The 27002-nt window shown below is 31.2% G+C and overlaps 1 protein-coding gene and 1 pseudogene across 2 annotated transcripts; both read left to right on the top strand.

Annotated features, from left to right (window-relative positions):
* Positions 1-16251: 16251 nt before the first annotated feature.
* LOC120140147 lies at positions 16252-17290 on the top strand (annotated as a pseudogene).
* Positions 17291-19524: 2234 nt separating this feature from the next.
* LOC120142310 (28 kDa heat- and acid-stable phosphoprotein-like) lies at positions 19525-23324 on the top strand. 2 transcript variants are annotated; one of them, XM_039157043.1, is made up of 8 exons: positions 19525-19685; positions 20414-20451; positions 21116-21175; positions 21293-21376; positions 21479-21513; positions 21909-21994; positions 22812-22877; positions 23151-23324. In XM_039157043.1, exons 1-8 carry the CDS (start codon positions 19619-19621, stop codon positions 23183-23185), a joined length of 471 nt encoding a protein of 156 aa, XP_039012974.1. In that variant the 5' UTR covers positions 19525-19618; the 3' UTR covers positions 23186-23324. The 2 variants fall into 2 exon arrangements, with proteins under 2 accessions (XP_039012974.1, XP_039012970.1); XM_039157039.1 differs by lacking the exon at positions 23151-23324 and adding an exon at positions 23011-23143.
* Positions 23325-27002: the final 3678 nt, after the last annotated feature.

Raw genomic sequence — 27002 nt, 5'->3', positions numbered from 1 at the left:
TGAAGTCGTAGCTTCATACTCTATCCTTTTATCACTTAATTTTCCTTAAGAATCAATTAAGAATTTAGAATAAATCCAAACATTATTTAAAATAAAAATGTTATACTATAAATATAAGTATAACATAATTCAAATTTTATGTCCAATAAATATACCATGATTTTTGCAGCTTCAGAATCCATAGGAAAGCTATCTTTTTTTTTTGTATGTGTCAGTTTAAAGAGATTTACTCATCCAACTCGATTGACGGTCGTAGTTTCCTAATATATAGAACATAAACTAGAACTTACAAAAAATAAATAAATAATAGGAAAAATGTTCATAACTATGTGAATAATCCTATTTAAAAAAAAAGAACACCTCCTCATGAGCTACCGAGGAAAGATCTTTGATCCAGTTGTGTGAGTAAACTTTTGTTGTTGTCTGCTAGCAATACTAATGTGCTCTCGATTTTACAATTTGAAATTTACATGGCTTATAAAGTTTCTGATTTTGTTTCATTGTCATCTCTACTTCCATCTTCGATGTCTATCAAGTCTCTGAGAGTATTACGGAGTACAATATACCAACACTTAATAATTAGATTGTGGCAATAAAAAAATTGTTTGACTTGAGAAGAAAATACATATGGCTCGTCCATCAATTCTATACCAGTGTCAATTAATCGAGAGAAGTTCATCATTGTAAAAGCTAGTTGATCTCTTTTAATGCCTCGAGTAGTATTTACATTAGTCCTGTAACACCCCCAACCCGTATCCGACTCGAATACCAATCCAAGATGTCACATCAACTTTTCAAATCATTTTCTTGTATCAAATAGAAAAAAATTTCCAACTCAATATAAAACATACTAAATAATTTACATATAACGACTTAAAACGTTTACAAAATTGTTCAGAACTTATACAATTTACTCTTTTAAATACATGTCAACTAAATTTTCATATATGAAAATATGAAAATACATATTATTCATTTCTCTTCTGATATGACCTTCGGTAAGGAGAACTAACCTATCTTGCTTCTCTTAACTTCTCTTCTCGATATCTAGGACCTACTTGTCAAACAATCACATGCTAAGTCTATAACTTAGTGAGGCATAAAAATACATCTAAAGCAATTTATATAACGATCAACCATGCATGAATATTTTATGCTATCATATCATACAACTCATATACTTTTAACATGTAACACATACATCAATACCTATATACATGTTATCATATCAATCATTTATACTCATATATATATATATATATATATATATATATATATATATATTCACGTATATCCTATAACATTTACAATAATCCATAACACACATATATCGTGTCATACAGTTCATATCAACAAAGCATATATAAATATCACATACATTGTATTCGTGGTTATCTCTTTATTAGCCTATGTACACATGTGAGAACTAAATATATTTGAGTACATTGAGGTTGTGCACCTATGCTATCACCAAAGCTTGTATAATTCCACTGAGTGGCATATGAAATTTATGTCCCGAAGGACCTATCCATATGTTCTGAAGAACATAGGTAACCTGTCCATATGTCCCGAAGGACATAGGTAAACTGTATATATGTATCGAAAGACATAGGTAACCCTCAACTCTTGGCATGCCAACTATACCTATAGCTCTCATATCAAATAACATGTGCATTTATGATAGTTCATATCACTTATATCACATAGACATATTCATATATACATGTAATCAAGTAGCTTATTTTCACGCATTCATGTCACTTTTCATATGATCTCATATTTGTATGTCACATAGCTTATATCACATCTCATATGTTCATATAAACATGTATATCATATCTTGTTCACATATGTTTCCCATATATCACATATACCACATAAAACATTATCTCTTATATCTTTTCTCATATGTTCACAATGTCATATCATATAATTCATAATCTAGTATCACATAACTTAACTTATATCATATTATCATGTGTTCACATAGTTTTATATTTCTTTATCATATGACTCTATTCCAATTTTTCATTCAAACACTCCAATTCTTTAATCTCTCTTAACTCCTTAATCCTTTGACTTAAAGTTGCTTTAAGCTTTCTTTAAGCTTAAGTATTATCTAATGATCATAACCAACTAAAAAATTCAACAAAAGATTCACTAACAAGGAAACTCACCTTTGCTTGGAGTCTTCACGTATGAAGAAGAAATGAGAAGAAGAGAACACTGAAAGCTTTTCTTTTTCCCCCTTTTCATCCCACGTGTAACCTATATAACCATCCTATCTCACATAATTATCTTGGTGGTCAAATGACCATTTTTCCCTTAAACCCTTTTAATATTTACCAATAAATCCTCTTAAATAAAATTCCCAATTAAGTCCTTAAATTTTCAAATTTTCCTAATTTGATTACAAAAGTTCAAAAACTTCCATTTTAGTCACTAACCTGGTTTTTGGGATGTTACAAATCTCCCCCTTTTTAAGAAAATTCGTCCTCAAATTTTCATTGCACATATTGATAAGAACATGTCTTATAATGTTCTTATGTTGCTTCCTTTACTTAATCTTTCCTGTTACTGTCATAAACTTGTCTTTCTTTTCTTTAGTTCTTCAACTACCTTTCTCTTGATACCTCCCTCTACTATCACTTATCATGTAGACAATAACATCAATTCTTATTACTCAAAATCATAATTCGATCAAATTCCTTATTAATCTTCAATTTCCTTGCAATAATAACAAAACTTTTTGTTCCATCCTCACTTGATTACCTCATAAACTTCCTTAATACATATAAATCATTCTTAACTTCGCTGACTACATCTACTTGAACAAGAAACATTTTATTAAATCTTAATTATAAATGATTAAGACATACATTTTATAAAATCAAATAATCTTTCACATAATCTGACGAACCTTTCTTACTTCTAGTCAACTTATAATCTATACCTTATATAACCTTTATTATATCTGATCCTTTAAACTTCATCCTTTTCATTACTTTATCCATTTATCCTTTTATAATCAATATCTCCCTATACACAACTAAACCATATCTTTCCTTCGTGTTCTCATACCCTTTTAATATCACTTATACTTATCTCTGATTACTCATCTTTATCACATCTTTATAACTCTTATAATCCACATGAATTGCCCAAAATATTGTTTTTATTCAAAATCCTTAACTCCCTTCACTATATCACACTTATATGATCAAAATATACAACTGTATCCAGATCCAATTCATATTTGGTTATCTTAACCGGATAATATCTTAAAATCTTATAACTCTAATACATTTTTCATCACATAATCTTGTTAGCTAACACTAACTCTTTCTGTCTAGAATGCAAACCCTTATCATATCCACACTCTTGCTTATACACAGTATTATCCCTTTATTTCAGATTCATAACTTTGGTTTCATTTATCTTATAAACGTTTCACTGATGCACTTATTCTTGAACTCTTCTACAAATTCTAACCACATTATTTGATCCTTTAACGTTCTTATGGTGACACTCGTCCACCATATTCTATCTTATCCACGTAATAACGGAACTACTCACTATTACTTTTCCGATTCAAAATAGTAGAAACCTTCTAATTCCATTCTAACATGATTTCAACTCCCTGAAATCAACCTTTGATCTTACGAGGCACTTCCTGAGGTGTTCGCTTTTCATCCTACCTGCTCAGGGCAAGTGAATTGCTATCACCATCAGGTATATCACCTCTCACTTCTTTCGAAACTCTTATTATTATACTTCTATTATAACGTATCAATCTAATTCTATTAGCAAGATAATACACTCCTTACACTATCAGATAAAAAAATTTCACTTTATATTGGCATGTACACATTTTAAAACTCTTTTTCCTTTGGTTTAAGCCTAGAATCGGCTAAACCTTAGCTCTGATACCATTAAATGAAACACACCTAACCCATATATGACCCGAATACGAATCCAAGATGTCACATCAACTTTCAAATCATTTTCTTGTATCAAATAGAAAAAAAATTTCAACTCAATATAAAACATACTAAATAATTTACATATAACTACTTAAAACGTTTACAAAATTGTTCAGAGATTATACAATTTACTCTTTTAAATACATGTCAACTAGATTTTCATATATGAAAATACATATTATTCATTTCTCTTCTGATATGACCTTCAGTAGGGAGAACTGACATGTCTTGCTTCTCTTAACTTCTCTTCTCGATATCCAAGACTTACGTGCCAAACAATCACACGCTAAGTCTATGACTAAAAATACATCTAAAGCAATTTATAACCATCAACCATGCATGAATATTTTATGCTATCATATCATACAAATCATATACTTTTAACATATAACACATACATACATACCTACATACATGTTATCATATCAATCATTTATACTCATTTATATATATATATATATATATATATATATATATATATATATATTAGCATATATTCAAATATATCCTATAACATTTACAATAATCCATAACACACATATATCGTGTCATAGAGTTCATATCAACAAAGCATATATAAATATCACATATATATTGTATTCGGGGTTATCTCTTTATTGGCCCATGTACACATGTGAGAACTAAAGATATTTGAGTACATTGAGGTTATGCACCTATGCTGTCACCATAGCTCGTATAATTCCACTGAGTGGCATATGAAATCTATATCCCGAAAGACCTATCCATATGTTCCGAAGAACATAGGTAACCTGTCCATATGTCCCGAAGAACATAGGTAAAATGTCCATATGTCTTGAAAGACATAAGTAACCCTCGACTCTTGGCATGCCAACTATACATATAGCTCTCATATCATATAACATGGGCATTTATGATAGTTCATATCACTTATATCACATAGACATATTCATATATACATGTAATCAAGTAGCTTATTTTCACGTAGTTCATGTCAGTTTTCATAAGATGTCATATTCGTATGTCACATAGCTTATATCACGTCTCATATGTTCATATAAACATGTATAGCATATCTTGTTCACATATGTTTCCCATATATCACATATACCACATAACATGTTATCTCTTATATCATTTCTCATATGTTCACAATGTCTTATCATATAATTCATAATTTAGTATCACATAACTTAACTTATATCATATTATCATGTGTTCACATAGTTTTATATTTCATTATCATATGACTTATATTTGTTCTCTTATGACTCTTCATAGACATATATTTTCATTTCTATATATCACATAGATTTTATCTTCTATACACACATAATTCACATAGCACATACAAGAACATATTAATTCATATAATCAAGCATACATATATTTCATGTCATTCACATACTTATAATTAATACTTCATGCACTATAACTATCGGAAATAGACTATCACAAGTCCAATTTCCTTATAATCCTATAAAATAAGATACACTCATCTAGCGTCACTAGTCAATATCGATCTCTTATCTCTTCTCGATGACTATTATTTCTAAACTTGTCCAGACTTTGTTCTCGATCGATTTCTACACGAATACATAGTCTAATAAATATTGTAGTTCAAATTATTTGCTACAATTCAATCAAAATCTAACTAATAAAACTCCAATTTTAACTTTCCAGCTTAAGTGGTATCGGTACCACCCTCACGGTACCGATACATCTATGCTAGGGTATTGATACCCTACCCAGGTACCGATACCAAAATTAGCTTTGAAGTTCCCCAGGTATCGATACCCTCCACATAGGTATTGCTACCCCTTTCATATGGTATCGATATTGTTCATACATGTATTGATACCCCATGAATCAATTACTCGTAATATGTCTTGTGGTATGGGTACCTACTCAAAAGGTACTGATACGCCCTTACCCAGAAAATGCTTTTTAATCCCGAAAATTTACTTAATTCAACTCAAATCCTTAATAATTTAGCCCCTTTAATACTCTTAACTCAAGAATACATACTCAAATCAATTCATATGCATTTAATACTTTTTTATACTCAAAATCTCATCCTCTAGATGGAAATTCAAGAATCATACCAAATTTTCTACTTGTTCTAAATTCAATTCTATCATTTCATATCTCTTAATTCACCCATTAAAAAGTCAAATTTAGTTTCAACTTCCATTTATCAACTCTATTCCAAGTTTTCATTCAAACACTCCAATTCTTTAATCTCTATTAACTCTTTAATCCTTTGACTTAAAGATGCTTTAAGCTTTCTTTAAGCTTAAGTATTATCTAATGATCATAACCAACTCAAAAATTCAACAAAATATTCACTAACAAGGAAACTCACCTTTGCTTGGAGTCTTCACATATGAAGAAGAAAGGAGAATAAGAGAACTATGGAAGCTTTTCTTTTTCCCTTTTTCATCCCATGTGTAACCTATATAACCAACCTATCTCACATAATTATCTTGGTGGTCAAATGATCATTTTACCCTTCAATCCTTTTCATATTTACCAATAAATCCTCTTAAATAAAATTCCCAATTAAGTCTTTAAATTTTTCAAATTTTCCTAATTTGATCAAAAAAGTTCAAAAACTTCCATTTTAGTCACTAACCTAGTTGTTGAGATGTTACAAGTCCAATTCCACCGAAATAACACAACCTTTCATTTTCTATGATAATTCAACTCAATAATATCTGTAAAGATTCCATAGTATTCAACATCTCCCTCCACAAGATATTTGTCTTTAGTACTAGAATAACTTGTAGTTAAAGAAGTAACACCTACTCCTCAATTTTGTGTCATCCGTAATCTTTCACGATATTTCATGTGGAACCTGAACCCATTAATGAGGAAGACATCACATCTTTTAACAATTCTATTTGGACCTTGAGAAAACCATTTAACCTTTTCACTGACTTCCCCCCACTCCAAACCTATTACACGTGAAAGGTGAATTATTTACCATTTATATTGATATATTAAAATAACAAGAGTTGTATATTATTTACGTGTGGTGCAAAGATTTAGTTGCTTACCATCTGTACTAACTATCCATAAAAAGTTTATGTAAATATCTTATGAATCTCGAGTTGATTTAATCTTAGAGAGTGTGAACGAGATCTTAGGTCATCTTTAAACTCACTATAAAGTATATTGAATTGATAAATAATGAGAAATATGATAGATTAAGTGAATGCATTCAAAAAAATTATCTAAAAATTTATTTGGGTAAGGGATCGATTAAATCGTGATAGAAAATAACATTCGGTGTGTTTGTACCCAAGACTTATCATCTAGCTGTATAATTTCAACTTTGTCAAGTGGTTCACCATAACTTCAAAACAAATAAGTCTCAGCTAAGTTATTCATATTGGACAGTTCATTTCTATGTGGTCTATACAACTTTGTTTCAACATCTTCCAAATATCTAAAAGAAAAAGTTCCGCCAAATACACTTCAGCAATTGATCCTTCTGGATATCGCTATTATGATAGTAAGACTTCAACTTATACAAAACCTAGATACGAAACACAACATTATATTAATAGTTGTAATTAAAAGATATATTCAATAGCAATTGAATATATAAATCAGTTATAACCTCTATATAGGATATATCCATTGATAGAAAATTGATCCATAAACTTTAGCTTCGTGAGGGAGATAAACCAACAAATACACCATAATTGTGAAGAATGAAGGTGGATATATCTTCTTCAGATTGCATAAATTCAAGGAGACTTGATCTTGTAGTTTCTTAAGTTTTTCAACGATTAGAAATTTCCACAAATAGCTTTCATTATATTGGAAAGTTCAATTATACAAGACATCACCTTATTCGACATACAACCACGTAAAGCAACTGGCAATAAATCTTGCATCAATATATGATAATCATGTGACTTTAGAGAATAAAATCTCCAGTATTTAACATTGAAACATCTAGATATATATGATACATACCCATTTTGGACCTTTATATCGTTCAACATCGTGTAAAATACTTCTTTTTCATTCTTCGACATCGTAAAAATAGAATGTAGTAACCGAGATTTTCCATTATCAAGTGATTGAAGATAAATATCACACCAAATTTTGATGTCAACTAAGTCAAGTCAATTCTTTAGATTATCTTTATATTTACTATCGATATTGAGAATGGTCCCGAAAATATTCTCACAAACATTGTTCTCAATGTGTATGACATCAAGATTATGTTTCAAAATGTGATCCTTCTAATAGGGCAACTCGAAGAAAATACTTCTTTTTTCCATAAATCCACCTCATATAGATATTCTCTTCATCATACTCATCGTCACTTTGTTGTTCAACATCACAATCATGCACCTAATTTGCCTTTTTCTTTGATTGCATATTCGATGATTCATCTCCCTCATGAATCTAAAGTTGGCAGACCAGTTTTCTATCGATAAATGTATCCATAGAGAGGTGATAATTGACTTATATATTTAATTACTTTTGGATATATCTTTTAGTTATAATTCTACAAGTTGAAGTCTTATTGTCGTAATAAACGATATCCAGAAGAATCAGTTGGTGAAGGGTATTTGGTAGGAAAGTGTATGACTTTTTCCTCTAAATATTTAGAAGATGTTGAAATAAGGTTAAATAAACCACATAGAAATGAATTGTCCAATATGAATAACTTAGTTGAAACTTAATTTTTTGGAAGTTATGGTGAATCACTCAACAAAGTTTAAATTGCACAGCTATACGATAAGTCTTGGGTATAAGCACACCTTACGCAAATAAGTTTTAAGATAAAAATTTTAATGTATTCACTTAATCTATTATATTTCTCCTTATTTATCTATTTGATCAACTTTATATTGAATTCAAATAAGTCTTGAGATCTCGTTTACACTCCCGAAGATTAAATCAGATCGAGATTCATAAGATATTCACATAAACTTTTCATGAATGGTTAGTACAGAGGATAAGCAACAAAATCTTCACACCACATGCAAATAATATATAAATCTTCTTGTTTTAATATATTGATATAAATGGTAAATAATCCACCTTTCATGTGTAATAGGTTTAGAGTGGGAATGAAGTTAGTGAATATGTTAAATGGCTTTCTCAAGGTTTGAATAGAATTGTTAGAAGATATAATACATTTCTCATTAATGGGTTTAGGTTCCACACGAGATCCCACGAAAGATTACGAAGGACACAAACTTGCGGAGTAGTTGTTACTTCTTCAACTACAAGTTATACTAGTGCTAGAGACAATCATCCAGTGGAGGGAGATGTTGAATATTATGGAATCCTTACAGATATTATTGAGTTGGATTATTATGGAAAATGAAAAGTTGTGTTATTTTGGTGTGATTAGACTAATATAAATACTACTCAAGGCATTAAAAGAGATTATGTAGCACCCCCAACCCGTATCCGACCCAAATACAAATCCGAGGTGTCACATTGACTTTTCAAATCATTTACTTTTACAAGATAATTAAAAATTCAATTTCACATTTAAAATAAAACTGAATACTTTATATTAAATTAAAACATATGGTTTTACAAAACCTTCAGAGCATATCCAATTCAAATCTTTAATCACATGCCAACTATATTCAGTATAAAAAATGCATACGACTAAATTCTTTTTTGATCTGATCTTCGGAAAAGAGATGTTATCCAGTCTTGCCTAGCTTTCCTCTTCTTCCCTCGATGAACCTTCGTATGAAACACACAAACGCTAAGTCATTAACTTAGTGAGGCATATAAAGTATATAATAAAACCTTAACTACTTAATAATACTTGTATATTTCATACAATAATATTATACAAAAATCATAGAACATTTCATATAACAAAATGCATACATGTACATATACCCTCATTATCATCATCAACATCCTTATCTACATCATTATCATTAATCCATTTAAATATATAGTTTTTACTTAATCTTTGTAAAACATCATATAATACAAAATCACAATACATTTCACACTGTTTTTATTCATATTATTTCTTTTAATAGCCCATGGTACATTTCTAAGAACTAAAGATATATGAGTGCATTGAGGTTGTGCACAAATGATGTCACCACAGCTCGTATAAAATGCACCAAAGTAATGCATAGAAATTACACCGAAGTGCCACATAGAATGTCCCAAAGGACCACATAGATGTCCCGAAGGACCGCGTAGAAATGTCCCGAAGGACCATGTAGAATTGTCCTGAAGGACCACGTAGAACCCTCGACTCTTGGCATGCCAATTATACCCTCAGCTCTCATATCATATACCATGGGCTTTACTATTTATATATTTCACATGTTCGCATAGTCACACAAATCATCACATAGACATATACTTACATAGCTCATAATCACATAGTGTATATCATTTCATATGTAGTCACATAGGTTGATGTTATTAAACTTATCTCACTTTTCAATTTATTCTCATGGGTTATTTATATCATTTCACATAATTATCACACAGACATATATGCACATAGATCATGTAGCACATAAAATAACATATGACACATGTACTCATATTCATGTATTCATGCTCACGTAAGAATCATATCAAACACATGTTTGTACTCATGAATTCATGCACTCTAATATGGGAAATAGACTTATCGCAAGTCTTATTTCCATAAAAAATCATATACCTAATAGTATACACTCACCTTAGCCTTACTAGTCAAAGCAATACACTTATCTCTCTCTTGATCGATCCTAACTCATCAATTGTTTCGGAACTTGCTTATGTTCGATATCAATGAAGTCACGGGAAGAGAAGAAGAAAAAGAAGATAGCTTCAAGTCTCTAGATTTTTCTTTATCCCTTTCATTCTTCCTTTTCACGTGGATATAAAGACATCCAAATGAATTTTTAATCCATTTCTTATTAAATAACCATTATACCCTTTCAGCTTTCAAACTTTGCTATTCAATCCTATACCAAGATTTTCCAATTAAGTCTTTGAACTTTTAAATTTTTTGAAATTAAGCACAAAGTTTACATTTTAGTCACTAGCCCAGTTTTTAGGATGTTACATATCAACTAAGTATATTTCATACAATAATATTATACAAAAATCATTGAACATTTCATATAAAAAAATGCATACATATACATATACCCTCATTATCATCATCAACATCCTTATCTACATCATTATCATTAATCCATTTAAATATATAGTTTTGTACTTAATCTTTGTAAAACGTCATATAATACAAAATCAAAATACAATTCACAAAGCAAATCATATAACATTTCACACTGTTTATTCATATTATTTCTTTTAATAGCCCATGGTACATTTATGAGAACTAAAGATATGTAAGTAAATTGAGGTTATGCTATCACTACAGCTCGTATAAAATGCACCAAAGTATCGCGTATAAATTACACCGAAGTGCCACATAGAATGTCCCAAATGACCACATAAATGTCCCGAAGGACCGCATAAAAATGTTCTGAAGGACCACGTAGTATTGTCCCTAAGGACCACGTAGAATCCTCGACTCTTGGCATGCCAATTATACCCTCAGCTCTCATATCACATACCATGGGCTTCACCATTTATATATTTCACATGTTCGCATAGATACACAAATCATCATATAGACATGTACTCACATAGCTCATAATCACATAACTTATATCATTTCGCATATAGTCACATAGGTCAATGTTATTGAGCTTATCTCACTTTTCCATTTATTCCTATAGGTCATTTATATCATTTCACATAATTATTACACAGACATATATGCACATAGATCATGTAGCACATATAATAACATATGACACATGTACTCATATTCATGTATTCATGTATTCATGCACACGTAAGAATCATATCAAACGCATGCTTGTACTCATGAATGCATGCACTCTAAGATAGGAAATAGACCTATCGCGTCTTACTTCCATAAAAAAATCATATACCTAATAGTATGCACTCACCTTAGCCTCACTAGTCAAAGAAATACACTTATCTCTCTTGATCGATCTTAACTCATCGATTGTTCCTGAACTTGCTTATGTTCGATATCAATGAAGTCACGAGAAGAAAAGAAGAAGAAGATAGCTTCAAGTCTCTAGATTTTTCTTTTTCCATTTTATTCTTCCTTTCCAAATGGATATAAAGACATCCAAATGAATTTTTAATCCATTTCTTATCAAATGACCATTATACCCTTTCACCTTTCCAACTTTTCTATTCAATCCTATACCAAGATTTTTCAATTAAGTCCTTAAACTTTTAAATTTTTTGAAATTAAGCACAAAGTTTCAAAAACTTATATTTTAGTCACTAGCCCAGTTTTTGGGATATTACAGATCAACTAAGTTTTATAATGGTGAACTTCTCTCGATTAATTCACACTAGTCTGCAATTGATAGACGAGCCATATATATTTTCTTCTCAAGTCAAACAAGTTTTTTTATTGCCACGATCCAATACAGTATTTTCAATTACTAGGTATATATATATATATTCAATATTACACAATAATTTTATTAGAATAATCTAAATTAATTATTCAAATACCAGACAGAACAAACGTCAAATCATCTCAAGCTCTTAACTTTATATACCTTAAAAACTATTGGATAAATTACATGTTTAGTATCTAAACTATTGATAAGTTTTAGTATCTAAACTTTTAATTTTTTAAAAACCATACCTAAAGTTTAGTTTTTGTTTCATTTAAGCACCCCACCATTAAAAACTTTAGTTTTATTTCATTTTAATATCACATTCAAAATTTAACGTTAAGTTTTAAAAAAAGAACGTTTAGGTCCTAAAGTGGATCAAAAATGATAGTTTGGGTACCGAACACTTTAAATTCTTAACGGCGGGGTACTAAAATAAAATGAAAACTAAAAGTTATGAATGATTTTTAAAAAAAATAAAAGTTTAGGTACTTAAAACGTACCAAAACTGATAATTTAGATAATAAATGCATAATTTACCCAAAATTATTAAACCAACCAAGCACTGCAAGACAAATACTCTATATAATCAATGGATTCCACTCTCTTACATAGAAAAAAACCCCACTTTCCATTCCATATAATCCAAAATCCCATTTCTTTTCATTCAATTAATTTTTTTCAACGATGGTCAACTGCAACCCTTCCTATAATCATAAACCAGGTGACTAATTCTTCTAATTTGTTCTCTTTAATGACATTTCTTTGGATGTTTTTGAAACATTTTGAGCTTATTTGTTGCTTTGTTTGAGTTGAAAGATGAAATGGCTTCAATGGAGCTTGAAATTGACAACAATGTTAAAGTTCATGTGTTCTCATCATCATCAGATGTTTAAAATTCATATCCCAAATCCATTTTTTTATTTCCCATTTGATTTTGGGTGTGTTTTTCTTCAATTGGAACAAAGATATAAGTTCATGGATGTAAATATGTAATATTACGTTTGTGTTAATCAGTTGATTGGAAAACTGCACGAGAAGTGGACTCCGGAGAAGAGGAAACCGTATCTAGCTATGTATTCGAGTGTTTTTAGAGGGATCCTTCTCGATCCTACCATGATGCTAATCCCCATTGATGATCACATGGTTCACCAAGGGCACGCTGTGTTCGATACGACCGTCATTCTAGACATATAGGCCCATGATTTCTCTGTTTTTGGTACAATCAATATCGATAGTTTGGGATTGAGAACGGTGCTGTAGTTGTTGGTATCCGAATCTCAAACATGTTTGATGATTGCATAAATCAGGACTAAACTTTGGGTTGATGATAACTCTTTGACATATTAGTTAACATATGTTCATGTTATATTTTGACCCAAATTATAATTGGTAATTAAGTTGAATTTTATTGTAATTATTTTAGGTAAGAATTCTTATGGATTAAGGATTCTTGGTGATCAAGTATTTGGCTTTATAAATAGTGCTAATGTTATAACCTAATTAGTGAGAGAGAATTATTTTGGAGAGATGCAATCTTTTTATGATCTTTGTAATTTTTTGGGGTTTATGTTACAGAGATAGTTTTGTAGGGATTAAAAGAGTTTTTGAAATACAGTGGGTTTTGGTATCTATATCGAGTTTTGGGATACATGTGATATCATATACTTGTACTCTTCGTGTTATCTACATCTATAGTGGATTATTATTCATTTCGCTCATGGAGGTAGGCAATGCCGAACCACATTAAATTTTATCTCATGTGCATGTCTTATTTTATGTTGATATCGTTTTGATTATTTTTTCTGCTTACATATTATAATAAGTTGTATCAGAGCTATGGTTCAAACTGTGGAGTTTTTAAATCAATTTGTTGCTACGAATTTTGTTAGCGATTTTGGAGGCATGCAAGGTGAATTTGCTTTAATGAGTTTTCAGTTGCAGGGAAGTAATTATAGATTGATATAGTGATACTTCAATGAATATTGCGTAAGAATTGAAGTTGTTGAAGACTTGATAACGGTGCTTCAATGGATATGCGGCTTACGTAAAGATTGAAGTTTTTGAAGACTTGAAAACCAATTTTTGGATGAAATTTGGGTCGATGGGGATATTTATTATATTTTGACCCAAATTATAATTAGTAATTAAGTTGAATTTTGTTGTAATTTTTTTAGGTAAGAATTCTTGGTGATCAAGTATTTAGCTTTATAAATAGTGATAATGTTATAATCTAATTAGTGAGAGAGAACTATTTTGGAAAGATGTAATCTTTTTGGGATCTCTATAACTTTTAGGATTTATGTTACAGAGATAGTTTTGTAGGGATTGAGAGAGTTTTTGGGATACACCGAGTTTTGGTATCTATATTGGGTTTAGGGATACATGTGATATCATGTACTTGTACTCTCTGTGTTCTCTACATCTGTAGTAGATTATTATTCATCTCCCCCGTGAAGGTAGGTAAGGTCGAACCACGTTAAATCGCGTCTCCTGTGCATATCTTATTTTATGTTGATATCGTTTTGATTATTTTTCCGCTTATATATTATAACAAGATATTTGTTAGAGTTTGACTCAAATTCACAGTGGCATAAATTAATTAATATATAAATATTGGGAAAGTAGGAAACCCAGTTTGGTTAAAAGTAGAAAACCTTATTAAAGTAAATTTCTACTTGACTTAGTTTTCCTTTGTAATCAAGTATTTATCCCTATAAATAAATACTAAGGGCCAGGGTTGGAAATCAAGTTTTTCTTTCACCAAAATCCTCTTGTATTTTATTCCTTCATATTAGTGAAATTCTTCTCATCTGCCCATGGATTTTCCCTTTTAGGTTTTCCACGTAAATTCTGGTGTTCTTTGTTTTTCTTTTCGATTGTGTTTATTTGTTTACCGATAATCATCTTTCTGATATTTTAACAAATTGGTATCAGAACTTCGAGTTCAAGATTATGGCAACAATGAAGTATGATATTCCGTTATTAGACCAAAACACTAGGTTCCCACTATGACAGGTGAATATTCGAGATATTCTTGCATAGTTAGATCTCGACGATACAATAGAATGATTTGATAAGAAACCGGTAACACAATGGAAAAAAGAGAAAAAAACATAAGGATCGTGTTGTGCATGATGTTTCTCGTGGTGAAACATTTGTGAGCAAACTTTACACTTATGATAACCATGTCGATGTGAAGATTAAATCCAAGCCTAGAAAAAACTTGGACTTGATCGGTGTCTTTTACTGAAGATTACCCCTTTGAGGGGTGTTGCAGAAAAGGTGGAGAACTTGTTCGTTGAAGTGAATAATTGTTTTTTGTTAAGTTTGGGTGTCACATCGAATTTGGGTGTTGTCTCGAAACCTTTGCACTTTCAGAATTCGTGTCAAGATGGAAATTTGTTAGAGTTTGACTTGAATTCAAAGTGGAATAAATTAATTAATATATAATTATTGGGAAAGTAGGACACCAAGTTTTGTTAAAAGTAGAAAATTTTATTAAAGTAGATTTCTACTTTATTTAGTTTTCATTTGTAATCAAGTATATATCCCTATAAATAGATACTAAGGGTCGGGGTTAAAAATCAAGTTTTTCTTTAAACAAAATCCTATTGTATTTTATTTCTTCATATTAGTGAAATTCTTCTCCTTTACCTGTGGTTTTTCCCTTTTGGATTTTCAACGTAAATCCTGGTGTTCTTTGTTTTTCCTTTTCGGTTGTGTTTATTTGTTTGCCAATAATCATCGTTCTGATATTATAACAATTCATAAAGCTTAATAGAAACTATCGTGTTCATTTTTCTTTTTGTAGATATCTCTATGTGATGGATGCTCATTTAGACGGCTTCCTTCGATCGGCATCGAATGCAATAATCACTTTTCCGTTTTCTTGATCAACTCTTCGTAGTATTCTCGTGCAACTGACTTTAACATCGAAATTGAAGGAAGGAACTCTGCAATACTGGTTGAGTGCTAGTCTTGGTAATTTCCTGCTTTCTCCTGCAGGATGCCCTACACCCGTATTCTACGCTGTGGCCATAGACGAGGCCGTCCCGCAATACAAACACGGGGTTAAAGTGACAACCTCGACTATCCCTATGAAATCACTTGTGTTCGCTATGATGAAAAACGTGAATTACTTGTCGAATGTTCTTTCGATAAAGGAAGCTGAAGACAAGGGTGCATTTTCTTCTATATGGGTTGATGACGACGATTTCATCTCAGAGGGTCCCAACGTGAATGTGGATTTCATAACCAGCGATAAAAAGGTTATTTTTCTTTATTTGATAAGATCCTAAGCGGATGTAATGCAAAAACGCTTCTCAAATTAGCACCTAAGTTGGTGGAGCAAAGACTTCTTAAAAGTGTCAAAACCACCAATCTTATCACCAAGTAGGCAAACGTTCGTCCAAAATGATGTATACAGGAAGCACCCTACCGATATTACTGATAATCATGTGGACGAATAGCCCATCGAAGATGGTATGTACGATTTCAACGGTTTGAAAGCCTTGAAGCACAGCCCAATGTGCTTTATACAGTGTTTCTTTAGCAGAATCGAACTATTTTATTGCTTGTGCACGTCTATTCGTCGCATATGTAATAAGTTTCCTTGTTGCAGGAAAAGTGGAATATTTGACAATGGCACTCTCCGATCTGCTTTGGAATGATATGGTAGCCAGTCCTGATACGCAGAGGCTTCACATCCCATACAATAACTTAATCCAAGGTTGCTCAGAAAGGTATCGTGCATCCAGTCCTTGCTTGATCGTCTCGGTATGTTTTTGGAAAGGGATCATGCAATCGACCTCTTGTAGGGTTGTTGGTGTTTGTGTTATTTACCAAGAACATAATGTTTGGTGAATGGTTATTTGATGAAATTGATGCATTGCATTCCATAGAATGAGTCTTTGATGACTATATATTGTTACAACACACTATACTATTTGATGAACTTCTGTACCAAGAATTTCAGTTATCGTTGGAAATATAGGACCGTAAACAAATAGAGTTGGGTTGAGTTCGAGTGTTGAGCTCGACTCAACTCAACTCGAAAAGTATAAAGTTGTGCTCGATTCGACTAAAAACTCGTAATTTTAAAATTGTCAAGCTCAACTTGAACTCGAAATAGAAAATTGAAGCTCAACTCGACTCGAAAGCTTGTGAGCTTAAAATGTTCAAACTCGACTCAAAATCAAATACTGGATCTCGACTCAAGCTCAAAAAATTTTGAACTCAAAATATTCTCAAACTTAACTCGATTGAAGCTCAAATTAGAACTCGAATTTGTACCTTAAGTACATGAAAATCTTGTATTGTAATTTTTTAAGAAACAACAACATATAAATATTAATACTATTAATAATTTAATTTAAAAACCTAAAAATTTAATATATTATTTTTTTGAGTTACTCACTTTAACTCGTCAATAATTCAAGCTGAGTTTAAACTCGAATTGAATCTATTCAATTTAAGAGTTGACCGAATTGATATGTGGTAATTTCCGATTAATTGGTGGATGTCAAGTTACTTGCTGTATACAACTACCATGACATAAAATCTGTTTCTAGCATAAATTTTTGTGTACAGATGTTAACTCACTTATCCTCTTTAAGTTTTAACGAATCGAAGCTAATTATTTTATATTCAAATATAAAAAAATTTGCGAGCAATTAAAAAAATATAATATCTTAAAAATTTATTTTTAATTTAAATTATTAATAATATTAACATTTATACGTTATCTTTCTAAAAAGTATAGTATAAGATTTTTATTTACATAAGATTCAAGTTGAACTTGAATCGATTTTAAGTTCAAGCTTCAACCTAATTACGTTTAAGAACTTTTTTGAGTTACGGTTTTTTTGAGTTTGAGTCAAGCTTAATTTATAATTTTGAGTTCGATTCGAACATAAAAATTCTAAGCTCGTTAATTTTCGAACTGAACCAAATTGAATTTAAACTTTTCTAATCAAATCAAACTCAATAATACTCAAACTTGACTTGTTTACTACATTCTTTAGATTAACCTTTGCCATTTTTTTTAAACAATAAAGCCTTATTCTTGTACAAATTTTATGATGCACTAACGTGGCGGAGCATAAGCAGGGCTGATGGGGGCCATGACCCCCAAAATTTAAAAATTATAGTTTAGATCCTTTAAATTCTCAAAAAAATCTAATTTGGTCCCTCCAAAATTTTTAAAAATTCATATTATACTTTAAATTTTTTAAATGTTCTTATTTAAATCCTCTCCCATAATTTAAAAAGAAAATTCTTTTTAAGCTTTTCAAAATTTCAAAAATTTTAGTTAGACCCTTACATTTTTAGGAAAAATATAAATTAAACCCTGCAAGATCTTTGTAAATTTTAATTTAAACTTATAAATAATTTAAAGTTTTAAGTTGAATTCAAAAATTTTATCACTGCACCGACCACTTCACACATTTTCAAGAAAAATATGAAACTATTTTCCCCATCTTTTATTTGAAGTTTTGGAATAAAATGTTTACACTTGATAGAGAATAACAGTCCATCAATTATTATTTGGAAATGGAGTACTTTCGCATTGGAATATTTACTTTATAAAAACTATGCAAAAAGAATGTATTTCGCTCACTGCGTTCATATCATATATTCTTAATTTAATGGTTTTGAATATTATTATTCTTTGAATACTCTTTCAGAGAATGGGTTACGATTTTTCTTCGTCACATATTCATGCTTATCCAATGTTTTTGTTGTCCATTAAATATATTTTTATTGTTTTTCATCCTATAAATGGATTCTAATTCAATTGGAAAAAGGCTTTTCTTTTATAAACGACTGTTGATATTTTTATGCTTTTATACATTAAGTAAAAAAAATATTATTTTTAAATATCAAACATGATTTAGCATATTTAAATATATACTCTTTCATTTACTAGTAATTATTTGTTGAACATGATGTGGTTGTGGAAGAACGCAGGGACCAATTTAGAAATATTATCAAATTTAGTGACTAAAAGGTAGTTTATCCCTTTTAAGGTTCAAAGTTTTAAGTCGAACTTAAATTCTTCACCTCCGAGGCATAAATTTATGTACTTGAGAAGAAATCTTCCCTCACAGGTTTCTGCTTTTTCTTGCTGCCTCTTCTTCTTCTTCTTCTTCTTTGTTTCTCTTTTAGATCAGTTTTTAATATAATAGTATAATGGGAAGAGGAAAATTCAAGGGCAAGCCCACCGGCCACCGCCACTTCTCGACTCCCGAAGAGCTCCGTATATATTCTATCTTTTTTTATTTTCTTCGTATTTATATACTTTTTGAATTCGTTTGCATGTACTTGTTTTGTCATACGGTTTCCTGGTATCCGATCTAACCTAACTTTCAACTGCTGGATCAGTAGCTCTAGTGTATTGATTTTTGTTTTGTTCCTTCTTTTTCGTGTAAATTTTCAGATGCTAAATAGAGGGAAATACAGAGATTTTTATTTTAAAATTTTAAATTTTCTACTTTTAGACTAAGTTTTAGGTTTTAAATGACTGCAATTTCATGGATGATTTGTTAGATTCGAAGCTTTCTGTGTATTTCAATTCGCTTGCATGTTATGTAATTATGCGTGTTTCCACTCTGTTTCTGTAGCGTATCGGTTTTGATTTTGTTGCTTTTTTTAATTTTCGTTTTAGATGTTAAACAGAGAAAATTGGTAATTTTTTTACTTTGAAATCCAATGTTTTCTTCTATTAAACTTAGGTTTTAGTTTTTAATGAACTTAGAAACGACTCCGTATTTGGTGTATGAGTTGTTAGATTCCAAAATTTTTGTATAATTAAATACTTTTGTTTATTTTCATCAGGTCAGCTGACAATATGTAGTTTGAGTCAAATTCAGAGACCAAAAAAGTTCTTTGTTCTTTTCTTATGAGGTTTCATAACTTCTGCCATCAATCTCACTTTTTTTTTTTTTTTTTTGTTTTTGCTTTGTTCAAATGGTTTAATGATTTCAGGTGCTGGTACCTCTGCTCGTCCCCGTACTTTTAAGAAGGTAAGATTTTTATGCTAATTTTAATTCACATGTTATTATAATATTTGAAGATTAATATGTATGGTGAAATTAGTTTTTGATTGTTAATAGTTTACTTCTTCTTATGGAATTTTGTTTGTTGTTATCATGTATTATCGCTGTATATTTTCCAAAAAGAGTGATTTTTGTGAAGAGGAAAATACTAGTTTGACAAACCAAAAATGATACTTTGGTCAAATTTTGGCAAGATATGTTTGATCCCTTTTCCCGTAGGGTGGATGACAGGTTGAATGTTGTAATTTTCTTAGATTTTGGTTGTTTGGGTAATTTTTCATCTTTATTATAATTTATTTTCTAGGAAATGATAATTTGGATTGGACTTTATATGTTTGAAATATATCTTTTCTTTGTCACATTTAGATGCTTTTAATGGTCACGAAAATAAATGGATAGGTATTCATTAATATTGACAATAAATTTGATGATGGTTGTTCTCTCTTCCTTTTCATGGTTCATAATTATTTGCATCAGGTGTTTACATAATCAGAAAACTCAATTTTTTTTTCTTGAATATTGTAGCATTGTTCTTATGCGTCTCCTTCTTCACTTCATGGATGTGTATGTGTTTGTTTTCCATGCTTCATTTCACTTGGTTGATGAGATGATATTTTATCTGTCATTCTAGGAAGAAGCTGAAGTGAAGGAAGAAGAAGAGTCTGAAGAGGAAGTGGAAGAAGAGCCTGAGGTTATTAAATTTTGCCCTTCTTTGGTCTTACGCAAATGACATTTGTTTCATTTACAATAAGTGCTTAATATCCTATTTACTTACCTTTTATATTTCCTGTTGATTCTAATATGGCAGAAACGAAAAGGTACCCAAGGGCTTATTGAGATTGATAATCCAAATTTGGCCAAACAAAAGAATCTTAGAGCTACAGATGTTGATGTAAGTTTCACAGATGCTCCTCTGCTGCACAAATTCTGTACTTAATCATATATATATAAATGGATTTATAACTGTATTGAGAACTTGAAATTTATGTTCCAGATGGGGAGAACAACTGAACTATCAAGGCGTGAAAGGTTTGTAATTCTATTTCTTCATGAAACCGACTGATCACTGCTTTATCATGTGCATGTGGAACAAACTTTTGTTTGCTTAAGTACCTCCTCTGGGACTGAATTGTTTATAGGTTTTGATCCTAGTTGGAAAAGGAGTGGGGGATATGATTAATAATATTTTTCCTTGTCATTTCAGCACGTAATGAGTGGAACATTTTTATCTCTCTCGCTGAAACTGTTTTAGATTTATTTGCTTCAAAATATGGTGCTCTTGCTTGTATATTTTCATCTTTTTAAGCTATATTGATCGTACATATTATGAATTTTTTATTGCAATGATTGATGGTGTATCAAATTAGTTATTTACTTTGAGACCGACTTGAATTATGCTCATGTTCTACAATGTATGACTGCAGAGAGGAAATAGAAAAGCAAAAAGCACATGAACGATACATGAAGCTGCAGGAACAAGGGAAAACTGAACAAGCAAGAAAAGATTTAGGTAACTAGTGGATAATATTCGATTCATTAATTATTTTCTCTTCTACCCTCCTTAATTGAGTATTTATTAAATTGCCAAGGACTTCTGATACCCCTGGCTAATGTTATTACACTAAAACATGGTTTTTTTCTCTTCCAACCTCGGTGGAACTTTGCTTCTTTGTGGTTAACTGAATTTGAACATGTATAGATGAGGTTGAAATTATGTTCTTTCATTATGTGCTGAAGAAGGGAGATGAAAATAATGATAGTAATAACTCATCTCCCTTAGTATAGTAGTAGTGTACGTTGTGCGTAAACCATCCTCGATGCAAGTGTGACACACACAAATGATAAAATGTTTTACCTAAGCATCGGTAGAAGATCATTATCCAAATTACAAATATTATATTGGAGTATCGAGGTACTTGATTGCTGAGAAGAGTATGGATATGTAACATGATTTCTATACCTGTCTTCACTCTTATACATGCGTGGTTTTAAAATATGACTGGAATCCATAGGAAATGTGTGAGAAGTCCTCTAAGAAATTTTCCTCGGATTTTTTTAACTGGTTTCTTCCCGCCAACAGTTCTATACTCAGGTAAATTGTGTACAACTATATTATATTTTATTGAAAATGGTGGGAAGTTGAACTGAACCAAAACCAAAGATGCGTACGTTAGGCGTCAAAACTGCTTTTTTCTTTACTACCTAACAATATAGATCAGTCTTTCCCAGAGGTGGTGATAAGTTATCGGCTTGACATCAACTCTTTTATTTACATTTCTAGTCTCTTCCGTATTTTTCTGATGTTTGCATTTATTTTTCTATTGCAGAGCGCTTAGCCTTGATACGGCAACAAAGGGCAGAGGCTGCCAAGAAGAGAGAGGAAGAGAAGGCCGGTATGGTTCCTGTCACCAATTATCTCACCCTTATATTATTACAATGCACGCATTTAATTGCTCCAAATTTTATGATATTAGAATTGGCATCAGAATCGAGAGTCAGACACGAGTAAATTTAATTTTTTTTCAGCACTTTCGATACATGTAGAGGGCTGTTGGAGAATATTTATTGGATCCATGCTTGAATATCTGTCAAACATGCATGTGGATCAGATAGGCACATTTGCAATTTCATTTGGAAGCTGATATTGTTTGTCTGTTTCGTTCCAGCGAGAGAACAGAAGAAAACTGAAGCACGCAAGTAACGGTGATGAGTTGATCTATAGCTTTCTATATTTCGAGTTTTACATTTGTATACTTAAGCTCTTACCCCATAAGAAAAGGTGATAAAATACTATCCATCTTCTACAACTTGAATAGTAGTTTATATCTATTTTCGGATCATCTCAAATTTTACATGCTTGTCGTTTCCTGTTGTATTAACATTGAAACGTAGTAACTATGAGCATAGATTTGGGATGAGGGGGTAGGGGAATCATAGTCTTGGAATTAAGTTTAGACTTCAATTAAACAATATCGTTTAGGGGCTTGAATTGAACAAAATTTAATTTAAGAATATCTTAATATAATTTAAATAAATTTAGGAATATTTTAGTATTAACTAACTTCAATCATAGTTTAATTAAAATATTAATTTTGTTCATAATATAACAAGTTTAAGATAGTGATTTAGTGGTTGAGTGTTGGGTTATCCTTTTTAATAAACTTGCGTCGTGTTACCTTGGTAAACTGCACTTATAATACTTAAATTATTACTTTTGCTCTGTTTTGATAATTAATTTTACCTTTTTTAGAAAAAATTATGCATAAAACCATTACGTTTGTTCTGTTTTATATTTTCTTTACTTTTTTTTCAAAATTATATTTAACGTTTAGTTTAAATTTTTATTTAGTACCCATTATTAAACAAACTAATAGAATTGTTGACGTGATAATTTTTTAACTTTTTTAATGATGTGATATTATCTTATGGCGACATGTTAAAATTATCATTTTGGTTTAACATTGGGATATCAAAATGAAATATAAACTAAATGTTGGGTATTGTTTTGAAAAAAAATAAAATTTATGTACTAAAATAGAGCAAAAATAATATTTTAGGTATTAGACTCCTCAGCCATACCATGAAGCTATGGGAAAGGGTGATACCAATCTATAAAAATAAAGGAGATCCCCAACGTTGTGGTAACTACAGAGGTATTAAACTCCTCAGCCATACCATGAAGCTATGGGAAAGGGTGATAGAGGCTAGGTTGAGACAAGTTACTAGGGTTTCGGAAAACCAATTTGGCTTTATGCCAGGCAGGTCTACCACGGAGGCGATTCATCTACTTCGACGGCTTATGGAGAAATATAGGGAAAAGTCTAGAGATCTTCACATGGCGTTCATTGACCTTGAGAAGGCTTATGATAGTGTTCCCCGCGATACGATCTGGAAGACTTTGGAAACTAGACGGATCCCAACTGCTTATATCCGGGCGATTCGTGATATGTACTGTAGATCTACTACTTACGTCAGGACTACAGTTGGCGACACCGAGGCATTCCCGGTGGAAATCGGACTCCACCAGGGGTCGGCTCTTAGCCCTTACATCTTCGCCTTGATTATGGACGACATCTATTGTGCGACACCAGACGGTGTACCATGGTGTATGCTTTTCGCTGACGACATTGTCTTAGTTGCTGAAACAAAATCTGAGTTGAATAGTAGACTGGCTACCTGGAAGACTGCTTTGGAAGAAAAAGGTTTAAGGATCAATATTGAAAAGACAGAGTATGTATGTTCAAACTTCAATGGGAACCAAAATGATGAAGATGTAGAAGTATGCATAGAAGGACACGTTCTCCCCTCAAAGGATTGTTTCAAGTACCTAGGGTCTATGATACATAAAGATGGGGGTGTAGATGATGACGTTACACACCGTATAAAGGCGGGATGGCTAAAGTGGAGGGCCGCTACTGGAGTTCTGTGTGACAAGAAGGTCCATCTAAAACTTAAGGGAAAATTTTATAGAATGGCAATAAGACCAGCGCTGTTGTATGGATCAGAATGTTGGGCAACCAAGAAGGATCACGTGAGGAGGATTGAGGCCGCAGAAATGAGAATGCTTCGATGGACATGTGGTAGGACTCTGAGGGATATGACGACAAACTCTGCTATTAGGATGTCCTTGGGGGTGGTGTCTGTTTCCGAAAAATTGAGGGAGGGAAGACTACGGTGGTTTGGGCATGTCCTTAGGCGACTACCGTCGGATGCGGTAAGGAGGGTAGAGTCGATTACAGTCGACGGTGCCAGAAGGAAAGGACGACCAAGGCGAAAGTGGGAAGACTGCTTGAGATCTGATTTGAGGGATTTAGCCCTTACCGAAGACATGACCTCTGATAGGAAAATATGGAGGCTAAAGACTAGGGTAGTCGAGTAGTGTGGGTCACATCTATAGGGTGTATCATCTCTGTCTTCTTTTAATGTCTTTGTAGTATTTTCCATGACTTATACTTTTAATACGTTTCTGTTATTGGTATTTATGAAGGATTAGAACTGGGCTTGCTAACGTTGACTTCTGTGTATCATTCTCTTCATGTTTCCTCTTTTAAATTAGCCGGATCTTATGTTTCTGTCTATATGCAGAGATTCTTTCGCAGGGATTATTATACAGGGATAAATTCCAGTTACAGACGCACATATGATTTTAATGACTGCATATGAATACTGATTAGCTATGTATTTATGTATTTATTTATACATGCATTGCATTTTATCTAAATTTTTAATTTTCTGACTGCCGGAGGTCTTCCACGGAAGCTACTCTCAACCTGGCGTTGGGGGTAGCCTACTACCCTACCTCCCCCTTACCCCATACATATGGGAATTGGGTTTTGTTGTTGTTGTTGTTGTATTATCAATTATTTTAGAAAATATATTAGTTATTGATTTCATTTTAATAAAGATTTAAAAAATAATATGTTGACTTAATTGGTAAGAGCAAGTATTTGATCGAGTTGAGAAAAATTGATTTTATCGAGAGTTAATTTTTTTTATTGAGAGTTGAAAATTGAGTCTAATTAATGAAATTAGAGTCTAATAAAATTAAACATATTTATTCAAATATCTTTTTAAATTTTAATGTAATTATTTATAATGTTATGACAATTATTGATTCTAGTTTGAATAGATTTATATATATATATATATATTCACATATATATGTACAATTTATAATGTTATTTAAAATCAAAATTTTCTAGAGTTATATAACATATTTATACTTTTTTCTACCAAAAGAAGACAAATTTATATCTTCATTTTATGAAGAAGATTTTGAGGTAAAAAATGATGAGAGAACAAAGAAGTTGATAAATTGATGAGAAGAGTGAAATTGTGAAAAATTATAGTTGGAGGACCAAATGAATATAATGTAGAATTGAGGGATTAAATTAAAAATAAAAAATTTATTGTCAAAAAGAATAATTGAAGTTGTATATGTACTTTCAACTAGTTGAAGAATGTGGTTTAAATTGAGTTAAATTATGAACTTAGAATTAAGAATAAATTATAACAGTAAATAGTTTATTAGTAAAATTGCCAACAAAAATTATATTACATAGCTAAAGGTAAAAAATATAATTTTAATGTTTTTATCTATACGAACTTTACAAATTCAAACTTAATTAAAATTTAAAATTCGAGTAAAAATTTTAAGTTGGCTCAATTTATTCAAAATTTAAAAAAGAGTTTTCTTTTGAATTAAATTTAATTTTGTTTAACTTTTTTTTGTTACAAAGGGAAATAAAAGAAAACTAAGAGATGATGAAACCTCTAGGGTACATAATGTCACAGACATAACATCTCGACCCTATTGTTATATCGTGCAGCACTTGAATAACATAAATTGAAGCCTCAAATTAACTCGCCATGAAGCCAAGCCACATTGGCTAAGAATCATCATTTCGTTCATTAGTCGATCCCACTGTAATCTGTCCAAATAAACAAGCCACATATTAGTCACCAAGCCATAATATAATCTCTAACCCACAAGTACTCTTGGAAGAGAGATCTCGCGG

The sequence above is a fragment of the Hibiscus syriacus genome, unplaced genomic scaffold, assembly GCF_006381635.1.
Source record: "Hibiscus syriacus cultivar Baekdansim isolate YM2019G1 unplaced genomic scaffold, ASM638163v2 tig00002237_pilon, whole genome shotgun sequence".
NCBI classification, from domain to species: Eukaryota; Viridiplantae; Streptophyta; class Magnoliopsida; order Malvales; family Malvaceae; genus Hibiscus; species Hibiscus syriacus.
This window is presented reverse-complemented; position numbering and strand designations above follow the sequence as displayed.